The sequence below is a fragment of the Chiloscyllium punctatum genome, chromosome 12 (genome assembly GCF_047496795.1).
Source record: "Chiloscyllium punctatum isolate Juve2018m chromosome 12, sChiPun1.3, whole genome shotgun sequence".
Classification (NCBI taxonomy): Eukaryota; Metazoa; Chordata; class Chondrichthyes; order Orectolobiformes; family Hemiscylliidae; genus Chiloscyllium; species Chiloscyllium punctatum.
Window position 1 is genome coordinate 1210027 of NC_092750.1, and position 15762 is coordinate 1225788.

The 15762-nt window shown below is 43.7% G+C and overlaps 1 protein-coding gene across 1 annotated transcript in view; it reads right to left on the bottom strand.

Annotated features, from left to right (window-relative positions):
- qars1 (glutaminyl-tRNA synthetase 1) overlaps window positions 1–15762 on the bottom strand; it is an 82775-nt gene that overhangs the window by 45482 nt on the left and 21531 nt on the right. The window contains exons 6-8 of the mRNA XM_072581730.1: window positions 15083–15136; window positions 13367–13427; window positions 5068–5139 (exon numbers count right to left, since the gene is read on the bottom strand). Coding sequence (XP_072437831.1) covers window positions 5068–5139; window positions 13367–13427; window positions 15083–15136 — 187 coding nt within the window. The remainder of the gene's footprint in view (window positions 1–5067; window positions 5140–13366; window positions 13428–15082; window positions 15137–15762) is intronic.

Consider the following 15762-nt stretch of genomic DNA (forward strand, 5'->3'; position numbering starts at 1 on the left):
GAGAAGGTTAAAGCACAAGGAATTGAGAGAAACCTAATGAGATGGCTCAGAAACTGATTTAGTCACAGGACACAGTAGTGGCAGAAGGCTGCTTGAGTGACTGGAGGCCAGTGTCCAGCAGTGTACCAGAAGGTTCAGTGCTGGTACCCTTATTGTTTGTTTTATATATAAATGATATACAGGATGACCCCCATATCCACAGAATCATTTTCTGCGGTTACAGTTACCCGTGGCCCAAACATATCTCAGGGAACCTTCTGAAACCAGAGACACCAAGGCTGCCAGGAAGGTACGTTTCCCATTGAAGTGAAGGGGTCTGCTCCTATCTGCGGCTTTGGGCTTCCGTAGTAGGTCCCCCGCAGGTAAGGGGTGGGGTGTGATGGGAACTACTGTAGGTGAAAATGTGGCAGAACGTCAACAAATTTGCAAACAACAAGATTGGAAGAATGGTTAAGAGCCAAGAAAATGATTGTAGGCTACAGAAAGATATAGATGGGTCAGAGTTTAACCCTGATAAGTGTGAGGTGATACACTTTGGAAGAAGAAACAAGATTAAGGAGTATTTAATGAATGTCAGGACATTGGGTAGCTCAGAGGAATCTTGGGTGATGATTCACAGATCCCTGAAATCAGCAGAGCCTTCTTCTTATCCCACATGCCTTCTTAACAGGATAGTTAAGGAGGCATGTGGGATACTTGCTTTCATCAGTTGTGGCATGCGGTATAACAGCAAGGAGGTAATGTTGGCGATGTACAGAGCGTTGGTTAGGTCTCAACTGGTCACCTCACTACTGGAAAGATGTGAGGCATCTTGAGGGGTTACAAAGGAGGTTCACCAGGATGTTGCATGAGGTGGAGAAATTAAGCTATAAAAGGAGAGTACAAACAGGCTTGAATGGTTTTCTTTAGAACAGAGAAGGCTGAGGTGGGAGACATGACTGAAGAGTCTGGAGGGATATGGACCGGGTGCTGGCAAGTGGGACTAGATTATCTTGGGATATTTGGTCAGCATGGATGAAGGGTCTGTTTCCATGCTGTACATCTCTACAACTCTATATAAGATTATGAGGGGTGCAGATATGGTCGGTAGGGAGCAGCTGTTCCCTTTGGTTGAAGGATCAATTAAGAGGGGGCATAGTTTTAGGGTAATGGGCAGGAAGTTTAGAGATTTAAGAAAAAAAACTTCTCAAGCGAGTGGGAATCTGGTATGCACTGCCTGGGAAGGTAGTGGAGGCCAGAAACCTTACAACCTTAAAAAAAAATTTGGATGAGCACTTGAAAGACCATAACATTCAAGAATATGGACCAAGTGCAGGAAATTGGGATTAGCTTGCCTTTAGTGGTAGTTATGTCAGTGTAGACCTGATGAACCAAAGGGCCTCTTCTGCACTGTCTGATTCAATGACTCGAATTAATCCCAGTGTCATTCTCTCTCTCCCCTCCTAAAAAACTAATTACTGTTTTTATTTGACAGGTTTATTTGGAAGTACAAGCTTTCCTTTGTCAGGTAGCTAGTGGGGCAGGATCACAGGACACCAGAGCAGACTTCGGGATACACAATAACGCAGAGTCACCGAGCAGAGACTGATAGTCAAGTTTGGTACCCATGAGGACAGCCTCAACCAGGAGCTTGGGTTCATGTCACACTACAGGTGACTCCACTACACTATAAACCTTCACACACACAAGCACACATACATACACACGATCACACTCACTCAGATCCTCTCTCATACATGTGCTCTCTCCCAGATACACTCTCACAGGCATATACTATGTCACACTCGTGCATACGCACACTGTCAAGCAGGCACACACGGACCCATCCACCCACCCACACACAGACCATGGGGTGAATTTGCAGTTACTTATTTGTATTTGCAGATACATTCTATTTTGTTCAAAAAGCACACAAACACAAATCTGTAGACACAGTCATTCCATGTGAAATTTTATAAATCCCTACTTCAGAAATAGACCTGACTTAAGGTTGGAATACAGACAGACTCTAACCTTACACGTTTACTGCATTGTCTGAGCTGAGATGTCACATTTTTTAAAATAAAACCTTAAATCATCTCAGGATGTGACTTGAAAGAAGTTCTAGTATTTAAATATTAATGAATCAAAATCTGCACCCCCATTCTAAGTGATTAAAGACTTAACAGCAATCTAGGTTTGTTCAATACATATATTAGTCACATGACACTTTAATCTTCTGCTATACATTTTGATTCCTATGATCCTGCCCCACTAGTTACCTGATGAAGGAGCAGCCCTCGAAAGCTTGTACTTCCAAATAAACCTGCTTAACTATAAACTGGTGGTGTTGTGTAATTTTTAACTTTGTCCACCTCAGTCCAACACTGGCACCTGCATATCATGCTTTTATCTGGGCTCTAACTTTTTACATATATGAAAAAAGATTGCTTCTTCTGAGCTTTTCAACCACCACTCTCTCCAATGTACAGAATTATTAATGCTTACAGACTTCTTCTGAACTCCTTACAACTTCCCCCAGAGGACCTAACCTTCCCACTTTCACAGCTCCTCTTTTGAGTCCTGGCTTCAACTCTTAGCTGCTAATTCTCCTTCCTAAGATTATGTAAGATCACAGAGCCATTCAACAGCTCCTGTTGCACAACCTGCAAGCCAGCTAATAATTTTAATCTAAAGGAATCGCAACATGGTCGCTGCCTGTCTGCCCTTTCTCCAATTAAACAGTGCCGCTGGAACTGATGTTCAGAGACCAGACTAATTGCCCTGCCCCACTGTCTCACAATAACCATATATCAATCATGTAAGAGTAGCTAACAGAACAGTAGGCAATCTCATGTTCCTGAGCACTGTGGTGAGCGGTTTTGGAAAAAGGGGGAGAGGGTGTGCTGATTACAGTGAACAGTTTGTTAACACAGAAACAGCAGCCACCTGAGTGAGGAACCACATGCATGCTTCTCCTCCAGCTTGGAGACAACACCACGACCACATCACATTGTGTAGGAAGAAGAATACCAGGGAGGCAAAAATAAATAGATCATTATCCCTGGTGTTATTGCAGCCAGTCCAAATTCACTGGCCTTGCTCTGCCTCTCCCCTATTCAGACACAACAGGAATACACCTTGCAGACATAAAATAGAGTTAAATGCTTTATTTTAAAGTGCATTTGAAAGTAGCTTGTTGGTTGAACATTCTGATGTTATATTGTGAACAATAACTGTTCCACTGTGTGCCTGGCCACTAGTGATTCAACATTCAGTTTAAACTAAAGCATTGAAAAAAATTATATTTCTCTAGCTCCTTTTACTACCTCAGGATATTCCAAAGTGCTTTACAGCCAACAGTAGGCACTGCTGCATATCAAAAACAGCGGTGTACAATTATGGGATACCTAAACATCCCACTTTAAAATGATAGAAGATCTGTGCCTTTGATGTTTATAGCTGTATTCCAATAGCTCATCTATGGCTGGTTCACGTGGAGTTTGCTTTAAATAAACAAGGGCTTCTCTCATGTGCTTTGTTCCATTGGATTCAGGATCTATAAATATTTGGCTCAGCAACAAACTTGAGGTACAATTTTTAAACATCTATGAAGTCTTCAGTGGAAAGCAGCATGAAAGGCTAATATGAAATCCCCATTGTGTGAAAGGATCACCAGATGGCACATCAACCTGTCAACATGCCAGCAAATCCACATTGACTCATAGCGAGTCAGAGTGCCACACAATGCCACTTTACTGTCTGAGCATCATTAACTGGGTACTCATTGTGCTGTACTTTATTGTAGTCGGGTGATTGGCATTAACGCTGAATTCACTTATATTCTTGTAGAAGTAAATTAAAACTTATCAAAGATTGTGTTTGGAACAAAAAACATGATATATTGTAAAGAAGTAGGGAAATGGCTCAGGATTGACCTTGTTTGCTTGAAAAACAAATTGCTGGAGAGAAAGTAAATCTGAAGTGTCTATGAATATGGAGAAGCTTTGCTTTCATTCATTTGACATTTTGGTTGTACATATGAAGTCCAATTTTTATTTAAAAAGAGAGAAAGGAATCTATTAACTGTGTACAGATGGTGACATTAACTGCAGATTCACTTGTGTTTTGAAAAATAGTAAGAGACTGAAACTACGTCTGTTGTGTTGAGAAGTGGATGTTTGCAACACAGATAAAAGCTTATAGAACAATACTGTTTAAGGTTCTGGCTCTGAAAGAGATAAATGTTAAGGTTTCATTAGCTTTATCCAATCTGATCGTGTCTCTCAGTATTTGAATGCAGAATAAATTTGTGAGGCCCCGGTGAAGACAAACGTGACACACTTGGCTCCTGATCGTTGTAATTAGGCATAGCTAGTTAATGATTGCATCATAGCAGTAGATACAATAGCTGGGACTGTTACAGCACAGGTACCTCTGGGCCAGAAGGTTTAAGTGTCATCTGTTTTGGAAGTATGTCATAACATGCCTGAACAGGCTGATTAAAATATAAGACATAAACATAAAGTATACCTTGTTATCTAAATTAATTGCCTCACCTTGTTAAGACTCTATAATTGTCTTTTTCCTTTGTTCATTCACACAATGAATGCATCACTGAATGGGTCAGCATTTATTGCCCATTCCTAATTGCCCAGAGGGCAGTTAAGAGTCAACCACATCGCTATGGGTCTGGAGTCACACGTAGGCCGGGCCGGGTAAGGATGGCTGTTTCTTTCCCTAAAGGACATTAGTGAACCAGATGGGTTTTTCCAACAACTGACAATACATTCTTTCATTCCAGATATTTATATTGAATTCAAATTCCACCATCTATTGTGCAGGATTCGAACCTGGTTCCTAAGAATGTTATCTGGGTCTCTGATTTAACCAGTCCAGTGATGATATCTTAAGGCCAACACCTCCCCCAGATCTACAGCGATCTACCATTGACAACAGACAGGCCTTTAGGCTCAATAGGAAGGAGAACTGTCACAAACCACCAATGTTTGGTAACCAGAAGACAGGACAAAGATTGATCCTAACTCTATTGCTCACTACGTGACTTTCTCAAATGTAACCACTTACCAGGTTTGTGGAACTTCATTGCCTCTCCACGCAACTGTTCCATGAGAGAGGCAGACTGCACCTCCACTTCACCTGCAGACAGCACAAGAGGAAGAACAAATATTTAAGACTTCAGGAGGTATTGGCTCATAGTAATACTAACACAGCAACAAGAGTAAACCATTCAGTGCCTCAAGCCTGTTTGACCACACTTAGATAAAGCATGATCCGCATCCCAAGTCTATTTATCTGCCGTGATTCAGTAACCTTTAACGCCAGGCTAAAATTTCACATGCAGATTAATTCTGAAGAAATGTCCAGCTGCAACAATACAGGAAATTTTTTTGAAAGGTCATGTATCAAAGCAGAATATGTGAGGAACTCGTCAGCTAAGGTAGCATCGGTGGAAAGATGTCACTCTCGCTGTCTTTCTCTGCACAAAAAGCTGAAGCTTAAGAAAGCCAAGTCAGAAGTCACATGACACCAGGTTACAGTCTAACAGGTTTATTTGAAATCACAAGCTTTCACAGGGCTGCCCCTTCGTCAGATGAAATAAAGAGAAGCACATAGGCACAGAATTTATAGGAAGATCAAAAGATTATACAAATGGTGTTAGTGGAGTGTCGACAGGCTGAATAATGAGTCTTTGCAGGTGACCAAAAGTGTTAGACGTTGTGAGTAAATTGTCAACAGCTGAATCACAAGTGAAGGGATAACATATAATCCTAAAATAAATTAAAAATAAGATGGTGCTGCAGATAAACCAACGGCTGGAATAGAATGATAGGTATAAGATCTAACCAAAGTAAAACATTAACTAAAACTGTACAAACTAATTAAGGCAGCGAGATTGTAAGTTATTAAAGTGATGGTGTCAGAACAGGACAGTAAGGAAGATTTTACAAATGCAGAACAATATGGTTGGGTTAGACATAACATGACATGAACCCAAGATAACAGTTAAGGTCATCTTCATGGGTACTTGGCTAACAGTTTCTGCTCGGCGATTCTGCAGTGTTGTGTATCACTGAAATGACTACACAACAATATCAACAAATTTCACCCTACCATCTTCTTACCATGGTGGGGGGCTGAAGAAATAGCGGAGGTGTTGGTTGTAATCTTTCAAAAAATCACTGGAGTCAGGGAAAGAACCAGATAATTGGAAAATTGCTGCTGTAACCCCTTGTTCAAGAAAGGATCAAGACAAAACATGGAAAATTATAGGCCGGCTAGCCTAACTTCAGTTGGTAAAATTCTAGAATCCATTGTTAAGGATGAGATTTCTAAATTCTTGGAAGTGCAGGGTCAGATTAAAACAGGTGCAAGGGTACGTGATGTCTCTGATCGTGTTTTCCGGGTCCTTAAGGGGGAGGGGGAGCAGCCTGAAGTCGTGGTCCATATTGGCACCAATGACATAGGTAGGAGGAGTGCTGAGGATGTTAGACAGGCTTTTAGGGAGCTAGGTTGGAAGCTCAGAGTTAGAACGAACAGAGTTGTTGTCTCTGGTTTGTTACCCGTGCCACGTGATAGAGAGTCGAGGAATAGGGAGAGAGAGGAGTTAAATGCGTGGCTACAGGGATGGTGCAGGAGGGAGGGATTTCGGTACTTGGATAACTGGGGTTCTTTCTGGGGAAGGTGGGACCTCTATAAACAGGATGGTCTGCACCTGAACCTGAGGGGCACCAGTATCCTTGGGGGGAGGTTTGCTAGTGCTCTTGGGGGGGGTTTAAACTAACTCTGCAGGGGCATGGGAACCCAGACTGTAGCTTTAGGGTTCAGGACCTGGAGTGTAGGGAGGTTAGGAATATGGCATCAATCTTAAAGGAGGGTGCCTGTAAACAGAAGAGTGGCTTGAAGTGTGTATACTTTAATGCCAGAAGTATACGAAATAAGGTAGGTGAACTCGCAGCGTGGGTTGGTACCTGGGACTTCGATGTTGTGGCTATTACGGAGACGTGGCTAGATCAGGGACAGGATTGGCTGTTGCAGGTTCCAGGGTTTAAATGTTTTAGTAGGGTCAGAGGTGGGGGCAAAAGAGGGGGGGGTGTGGCTTTGCTTGTCAAAGATAGTATTACAGCGGTGGAAAGGAAGATGGACGATGATTTGCCATCTGAGGTAGTTTGGGTTGAGGTTAGGAATAGGAGAGGTGAGGTCACCCTGTTAGGAGTCTTTTACAGGCCTCCTAATAGTCCTAGAATAGTTGAAGAAAGGATTGCGAAGATGATTCAGGAAAAGAGTGACAGTAATAGGGTGATTGTTATGGGAGACTTTAACTTTCCTGATATTGACTGGGAAAGCTATAGCTCAAGTTCGTTAGATGGGTCAGTGTTTGTCCAATGTGTGCAGGAGAGTTTCCTGACACAATATGTAGATAAACCAACAAGAGGTGAGGCCATACTGGATTTGGTTCTGGGTAACAAACCAGGCCAGGTATTAGAACTAGAGGTAGGTGAGCACTTTGGGGACAGTGACCACAATTCGGTGATTTTTACTCTAGTGATGGAGAGGGATAAGTGTGTACTACAGGGCAAGAGTTATAGCTGGGGGCAGGGAAATTATGATGCGTTGAGGCATGACTTAGGAGGTGTGGATTGGAAAAGTAGATTCCAAGGCAAGAGCGTAATTGATATGTGGAACTTGTTCAAGGAGCAACTATTGAGTGTCCTTGATAAGTACGTACCTATCAGGCAGGGAGGAAAGGCTCGTGTGAGGGAGCCGTGGTTTAATAAGGAGTTGGAATCCCTTGTTAAATGGAAGAGGGCGGCCTTTGTAAAAATGAGGCGTGAAGGTTCAATAGGGGCAATTGAGAGTTATAAGGTAGCCCGGAAGGACCTGAAGAGAGAGCTAAGAGCAGCAAGGAGGGGACATGAAAGGTCCTTAGTTGGTAGGATTAGGGAAAACCCTAAGGCTTTCTATAGGTATGTCAGGAATAAAAGAATGACGAGGGAAGGAATAGGTCCAATCAAGGATAGTAATGGGAAGTTGCGTGTGGAGGCTGAAGAGATTGGGGAGGCGCTGAATGAATACTTTTCGTCAGTATTCACTCAGGAACAGGACATTGTTGTCGATATGAATACTGAGGCACGAATAAGTAGAATGGATGGCTTTGAGATATGTAGAGAAGAGGTGTTGGAAATTCTGGCAAGGGTGAAAATAGATAAGTCCCCTGGGCCTGATGGCATTTATCCTAGGATTCTCTGGGAAGCAAGGGAGGAGATTGCAGAGCCATTGGCCTTGATTTATGTGTCCTCTTTGTCGACAGGAGTAGTGCCAGAGGACTGGAGGCTAGAAAACGTGGTTCCCTTGTTCAAGAAGGGGAGTAGGGATAATCCTAGTAACTATAGGCCAGTGAGTCTCACTTCTGTTGTGGGCAAAGTCTTAGAGAGAATTGTAAGGGATAGGATTTATGCACATCTGGATAAGAATGATGTGATCAAGGATAGTCAGCATGGTTTTGTGAAGGGCAGGTCATGCCTCACAAACCTTATTGAATTCTTTGAGAAGGTGACTAAGGAGGTAGATGAGGGGAAAGCGGTAGATGTGGTATATATGGATTTTAGTAAGGCGTTTGATAAGGTCCCCCATGGTAGGCTACTGCAGAAAATACAGAGATATGGCATTGAGGGTGAGTTGGAGGTTTGGATTAGGAATTGGCTCTCTGGAAGAAGACAGAGGGTAGTAGTTGATGGCAAAGGTTCATCTTGGAGTGCCGTCACTAGCGGTGTTCCGCAAGGATCTGTTTTGGGACCATTGCTGTTTGTCATTTTTATAAATGACCTGGAGGAAGGGTTAGAAGGTTGGGTGAGCAAGTTTGCGGATGATACGAAAGTCGGAGGAGTTGTAGACAGTGAGGAAGGATATGGCAGGTTACAGCGGGATATAGAGAAGCTGCAGAGCTGGGCAGAAAGGTGGCAAATGGAGTTCAATGTAGCTAAGTGTGAAGTGATTCACTTTGGTAAGAGTAATAAAAAGATGGATTACTGGGCTAATGGTAGACTACTTGGTAGTGTGGAAGAGCAGAGGGATCTTGGTGTCCATGTACACAGATCTCTGAAAGTTGCCACCCAGGTAAATAGTGCAGTGAAGAAGGCATATGGCGTACTGGCTTTTATTGGTAGAGGAATTGAGTTCCGGAGTCCTGAGGTCATGCTGCAGTTGTATAAGACTCTGGTGCGGCCGCATCTGGAATATTGTGTGCAGTTTTGGTCGCCATACTATAGGAAGGATGTGGAGGCACTGGAACGGGTGCAGAGGAAGTTTACCAGGATGTTGCCTGGTATGGTAGGAAAATCCTATGAGGAAAGGCTGAGGCACTTGGGGTTGTTTTCATTGGAGAAAAGAAGGTTTAGGGGTGATTTGATAGAGGTGTACAAGATGATTAGGGGGTTAGATAGGGTTGACAGTGAGAACCTTTTTCCACGTATGGAGTCAGCTATTACAAGGGGGCATAGCTTTAAATTAAGGGGGGGTAGATATAGGACTGATGTTAGGGGTGGGTTCTTCACTCAGCGAGTCGTAAGTTCATGGAATGCCCTGCCAGTAGCAGTAGTGGACTCTCCCTCTTTATGGGTATTTAAGCGGGCATTGGATAGGTATATGGAGGATAGTGGGTTAGTGTAGGTTAGGTGGGCTTTGATCGGCGCAACATCGAGGGCTGAAGGGCCTGTACTGCGCTGTATTCTTCTATGTTCTATGTTCTAAGTCAGCATGGATTTAATAAGGGGAGGTTGTGCCTGACAAACCTGTTAGAATTCTTTGAAGAGGTAATAAGTAGGTTAGACCAGGGAAACCCAGTGGATGTTATTTACCTAGACTTTCAAAAGGCCTTTGATAAGGTGCCTCACGGGAAGCTGCTGATTAGATTAGATTCCCTACAGTGTGGAAGGAGGCCCTTCAGCCCAACAAGTCCACACCGACCCTCCGAAGAGTAACCCACCTAGTCCCATTTCCCTCTGACTAATGCACCTAACACTACGGGCAATTTAGCATGGCCAATTCACCTGACCTGCACACCTTTGGACTGTGGGAGGAAACCAGAGCACCCAGAGGAAACCCACGCAGACACGGAGAGAATGTGCAAACGCCGCACAGACAGTTGCCCAAGGCTGGAATCGAACCTGGGACCCTGGTATTGTGAGGCAGCAGTGCTAACCACTGAGCCACCATGCCGCCCCTGAGTAAGTTGAGGGCTCATGGTGTTCGAGGTGAGCTACTAGCATGGATTGAGGATTGGCTGTCTGATAGAAGGCAGAGAGTTGGGATAAAAGTTTCTTTTTCGGAATGGCAGAATGGCCTCTAGTGACAAGTGGTGCCCCGCAGGGTTCAGTGTTGGGGCCGAAACTGCTCACTTTATATATTAATGATCTGGATGAAGGGACTGGGGGTATTCTGGCGAAATTTGCCAATGATACAAAGTTAGGTGGACAGGCAGGTAGTTCTGAGGAGGTGGGGAGGCTGCAGAAAGATTTAGACAGTTTAGGAGAGTGGTCCAAGAAATGGATGATGAAATTCAATGTGAGCAAATAAGAGATCTTTCACTTCAGAAAAAAGAATACAGAGACAGAGTATTTTCTGAATGGTGAGAAAATTCCAAAGCCAAAGTACAAAGGGATCTGGGAGTGCTAGTCCAGGATTGTCTAAAGGTTGACTTGCAGATTGAGTCAGTGGTTAAGAAAGCAAATGTAATGTTGTCATTTATCTCAAGAGGGTTGGAATATAAAAGCAGCAATGTACTACTGAGACTTGAAAAAGCTATTGAAGAAGGGCTTATGCACAAAATGATTCTCCTGTTCCTTGGATGCTGCCTGACCTGCTGCGCTTTTCCAGCAATACATTTTTCAGCTCCGATCTCCAGCATCTGCAGTCCTCACTTTCTCAAAGCTCTAGTTAGGCCCCATTTGGAGTACTGTGTCCAGTTTTGGTCCCCACACCTCAGGAAGGACATACTGGCACTGGAGCATGTCCAGCGGAGATTCACATGGATGATCCTTAGAATGGTTGGCCTAACATATGATGAACGGCTGAGGATCCTGGGATTGTATTCATTAGAGTTTAGAAGGTTGGGGGAGATCTAATAGAAACTTACAAGATAATGCATGGCTTAGAAAGGTTGGATGCTGGGAATTTGTTTCCGTCAGGCAGGGATACTAGGAAAAAACAATGACTGCAGATGCTGAAAACCAAATACTGGATTAGTGGTGCTGGAAGAGCACAGCAGTTCAGGCAGCATCCAACGAGCAGCGAAATCGACGTTTCGGGCAAAAGCCCTTCATCAGGGATACTAGGACCCATGGGTACAGTCTTAAAATTAGAAGGGGTCAATTTAAAAAGGAAATGAGGAGACACTTCTTCAGCCAGAGAGTGATGGGCCTGTGGAATTCATTGCCACAGAGCGCAGTGGATGCCAGGACGTTAAATATCTTCAAGGCATGATTGATAAATTGCAGAACGTTTCAGAGAACACCTCTGGGACACCCGGACCAACCAACCCAACCACCCCGTGGCTGAACACTAACTCCCCCTCCCACTCCACCAAGGACATGCAGGTCCTTGGCCTCCTCCATCGCCAGACCATGGCAACACGACGCCTGGAGGAAGAGCGCCTCATCTTCCGCCTAGGAACCCTCCAATCACAAGGGATGAATACAGATTTCTCCAACTTCCTCATTTGCTCTCCCCCCACCTTATCTCAGTCCCAACCCTCAGACCCAGCACCGCCTTCCTAACCTGCAATCTTCTTCCTGAACTCTCCGCCCCCACCCCACTCCGGCCTATCACCCTCACCTTGACCTCCTTCCACCTATCGCATTCCCAACGCCCCTCCCCCAAGTCCCTCCTCCCTACCTTTTATCTTAGCCTGCTGACACACCCTCCTCATTCCTGAAGGGCTTATGCCTGAAATGTCGATTCTCCTGTTCCTGTGATGCTGCCTGACCTGCTGCGCTTTTCCAGCAACACGTTTTTCAGCTCTGTATAACTGCAGTAAGATATTCCTCCTTTGGAACTCAAACCCTCTTGCAGTGAAGGCCAGTTTACCATTTACTTTCCTAATTGCTTGCTGCAGCTGCTTGTCTACTTTCATTGACTGATGTACAAGGACACCCAGATCCTTTTCCACAGACACGTCCTAATGTATCACCATTTCAATAATACTATGCTTTTGTTTTACACTTAATTAGAATCAGTTTATTTAAAATGAAGTGTCTTGTTAAATACACAAACTTTAACTATGTTTTCTATTCGTCTGGTTCTACCAAATATGTAAATGGGGACTGTGCATTCTTGATAAAATCTTTAACTTTTATTATAACTGTGCAGAGTGGGGCTTAATTTACAGTGAACTTCCCCCAGAGAGGCATAATCCAGATTAGACCAGTAAATTAAGATTTTATAGCCCCCACATTCACTAAGGAAAAGAAAATGGAGAAACAGAACAGAAACTTCTCTGAAGTTTGGTTCATGCTGGACATTACAGAGTAACAGGATGATAGTGTAGGGACTACCACTCATTGGTATTGACACTCACTAACAGGGGCATTGAGTTCAAGAGCCATGAGGTTTTGCTGCAGCTCGACAAAACCCTGGTGAGACCAACTTGTAATATTGTGTCCATTCTGGTTGCCTACTGTCGGAAAGATACAGTGGCTTTGGAGAGGGTGCAAAAGAGGTTTAAGAGGATGCTGCCTGGACTGGAGGGCCTGTCTTATGAGGGGAAGTTGACTGAGCTTGGACTTCTCACTGTGGAGGGAAGGAAGAAGAGGAGGTGATCTGATCAAGGTGTACAAGGTAATGAGGGCCATGGATAGAGTCGAAAGCCAGAGATTTTCACCACTGCAAGATTGACTGGCACGAGGGGTCATAGTTTAAAGGTGTTAGGAGGAAGGTATAGGGGATACGTCAGAGGTGGATTCTTTACACAGAGAGTTGTGAACGCATGGAATGTGTTGCCAGCGGTGGTGGTGGAAGCTGAGTCATTAAGAACGTTTAAGAGAATGCTGGACATGCACATGGATAGCAGTGAACTTAAGGGAAGCGTAGGTTAGGTAATTTTATTTTAGATTAGAATTAATCCCTGGCACAACATAGTGGGCTCAAGGGCCTGTACTGTGCTGTACTTTTCTATGTTCTATTGTTTTAACATATATTTCCGGGGACCTGGTGAACCACAAAGCCAGACAGTTGACAGAGTTTCCAACTAGAGATGATTATGCTTTTTTCCCCCCACACACACCCCTGCCTCATCCATCCACAGAGATCTGTGACTCTGAAATGAAATGTATCAGTTGGTTAAATGCTGAAACAAGAGGCTATAACTCACCATTAACTGTTGATTCTTCTTTGCTCTCTGTTGCCACTTTTTGTGCCTTTTGCTTTGGAGCCTAAAGCAAATTTAAAAACAACATGCTGTGAGACACCAAACTGTCTGCGGATGCGGAGTTGGTTTGGGCCTGAAGGACCCAGAGATAACTACAGATCTCTCCTTGCCCATTAATACCTCACCATGTATGAGTGAAAGATAGTGGATAGAAATTCATGTTACTGGCCCTGAAAAACCCGAAATTTATATTTGCGAGATGTCAGATATCTCCATTCTATGCTAATAAAAATATCAAATTTTTAAATAATGACTTGCAATACATCAGCTCTACCTCAATCCCATGTGTATTACAAAACTTTTAATTTGATTTCTGAGAAATTATAAAATTTGAAGGCAAGACGTGTTAGTTATTTCCTGGCTTGCTGTCCGATATTGTCCTTGGTTGCACCATTATTCCTAGATGCTAGAGAATCTTCAATAGCTGGAGGCAGAATGGAATAAACACTGAGAAAAGAGAAGACCTTTCCAGAGTTCACTCAGAATTTTGTGGGAAACTTTCCGAGGTCAGTAGTGAGCAGTCACTATGTCACTGACCGAAGAATTAAACAATTACACAAAGGAGAAGAGTAGGCCATTCAGTTCATCTAGTCTGTTCCACCATCAATGAGGTCATGGCTAATTTGATAATCCTCAACTCCACTTTCCTGCTTTTTTCCCCATAACCCTTCATTCTATAATGATTAAAAATCTGTTTTTCTAACCCTCTTGAATAAACTGAACTACCCAGCCTCGAAAGCCCCCCTGCAGTAAAGAATTCCACTGTTTCAGCACCCTCAAAGTGACGAAATTCTGCAGCTGAACCAGATCTATAATAAAGCAGCTCACATGATCTGTACTTTCTCCACCAACTTCAACATTCATTCTCCTATGATTAACGCAAGATGCCAACAGTAATGTCATCTACAAAGATGTGTGACAACAACTCAACAAGGAACCCACTGACAGCACCTTCCAAACTAATCACCTCTGTCAGCTAGGAGAACAAGGGACTTAGACACCTGGGAACTTCACCTTCAAGTTTCCTTTGTCTCAGAACTAAGTCGCTCATCCTTCATGATCATTGTCAAACTCCTGAGTTCCCTAACAGCACTGAGTGGTTGGACATCACATGCAGACATCCAAGCATGGGGTGGTGCTACAGCACATGCATTTCAGCCGTTCAAGGCGGCAGCTCCCCATTACCTCCTCCTGGGCAACTAGGGATCGGAAAATGTTGGTCTGGCCAGCGATACGCATAAACTGGCAATCATAGAATAGAATGTACACAGTGTGGAAACAGGTCAATTGATCCGGTGAATCCACATCAACCCTCATGCAAACACCTCCCCCGCCTTCCTTATCCCTGTAACACTATTCGCTAACCTACCTAGCCTGAACATCCCTGGACACTATGGGCAATTTAGCATGGCCAATCCATCTTAACCTGTGTATCTTTGGACTGTGGGTGGAAACTGGAGCACCCGAAGGAAACACATGCAGACACGGGGAGATCGTGCAAACATCCCCCTGCACAGACAGTTGCCCAAGGGTAGAATTGAAGCCAGGTCGCTGGCTCTGTGAGGCAGCAGTGCAAACCATTCAGCAGCTTTCACAGGCAAACCTGCACAACTGTATACAAAGATCACAGAGTGCAAAGCACTGCAGTAACACCAATACCTTCGCCTTCTTTTCCAGATCAGCTTCAGTCTTTGGACCCAGTAAATTCAAAACCTGAAAATCATTAAAAGTAGACATTAAAACATATTTGAGAGAGAGCATAATTTAACCATTAATCCAGGATTCCACCCTACGCAGGCTGTTAACATACATTTGAACTTAGGCTTTGAACAGTTGGCTGAGGTGATACATTGGGGAAAAAAGTACAGAGTTAAAGTTTCAAACAAGCATCTAAAAGAACATTACATTTCTACCTGCCGAGAGCAGAGAGAAACTTGTTCCAATTCCCCGCTCTTGCACAGACAGCTTAAAATGTACAAACGCCTGTTTTTGGTGTATTTTAGGAATTTGCTTTTAATGAACACCCAGACAGTAGTCTCAGTAACAGTCCATATTGGATTCATAACAGAGACAAGAATCTGTCATTATCGACTAATGTGTTAAAATACATGGAGATCACATTAACCTCAGGGGGCATATAAAAAGCATGGCGACTGGAGTTACTGAATTATTATCAGGGAATGAGAACTGAATCAGGTTGTCAATCAGCTGTAGCTGAGTGGGCAGCACTTGCTCACTCTCTTGTTCTCTCCCCCTCCCTCCCATGAGTCTGGAGATTGAGAGATCAAAGCCTACTCAAACAGCATCAATAACACAACGCAGCGTGGGAGATGGCACTG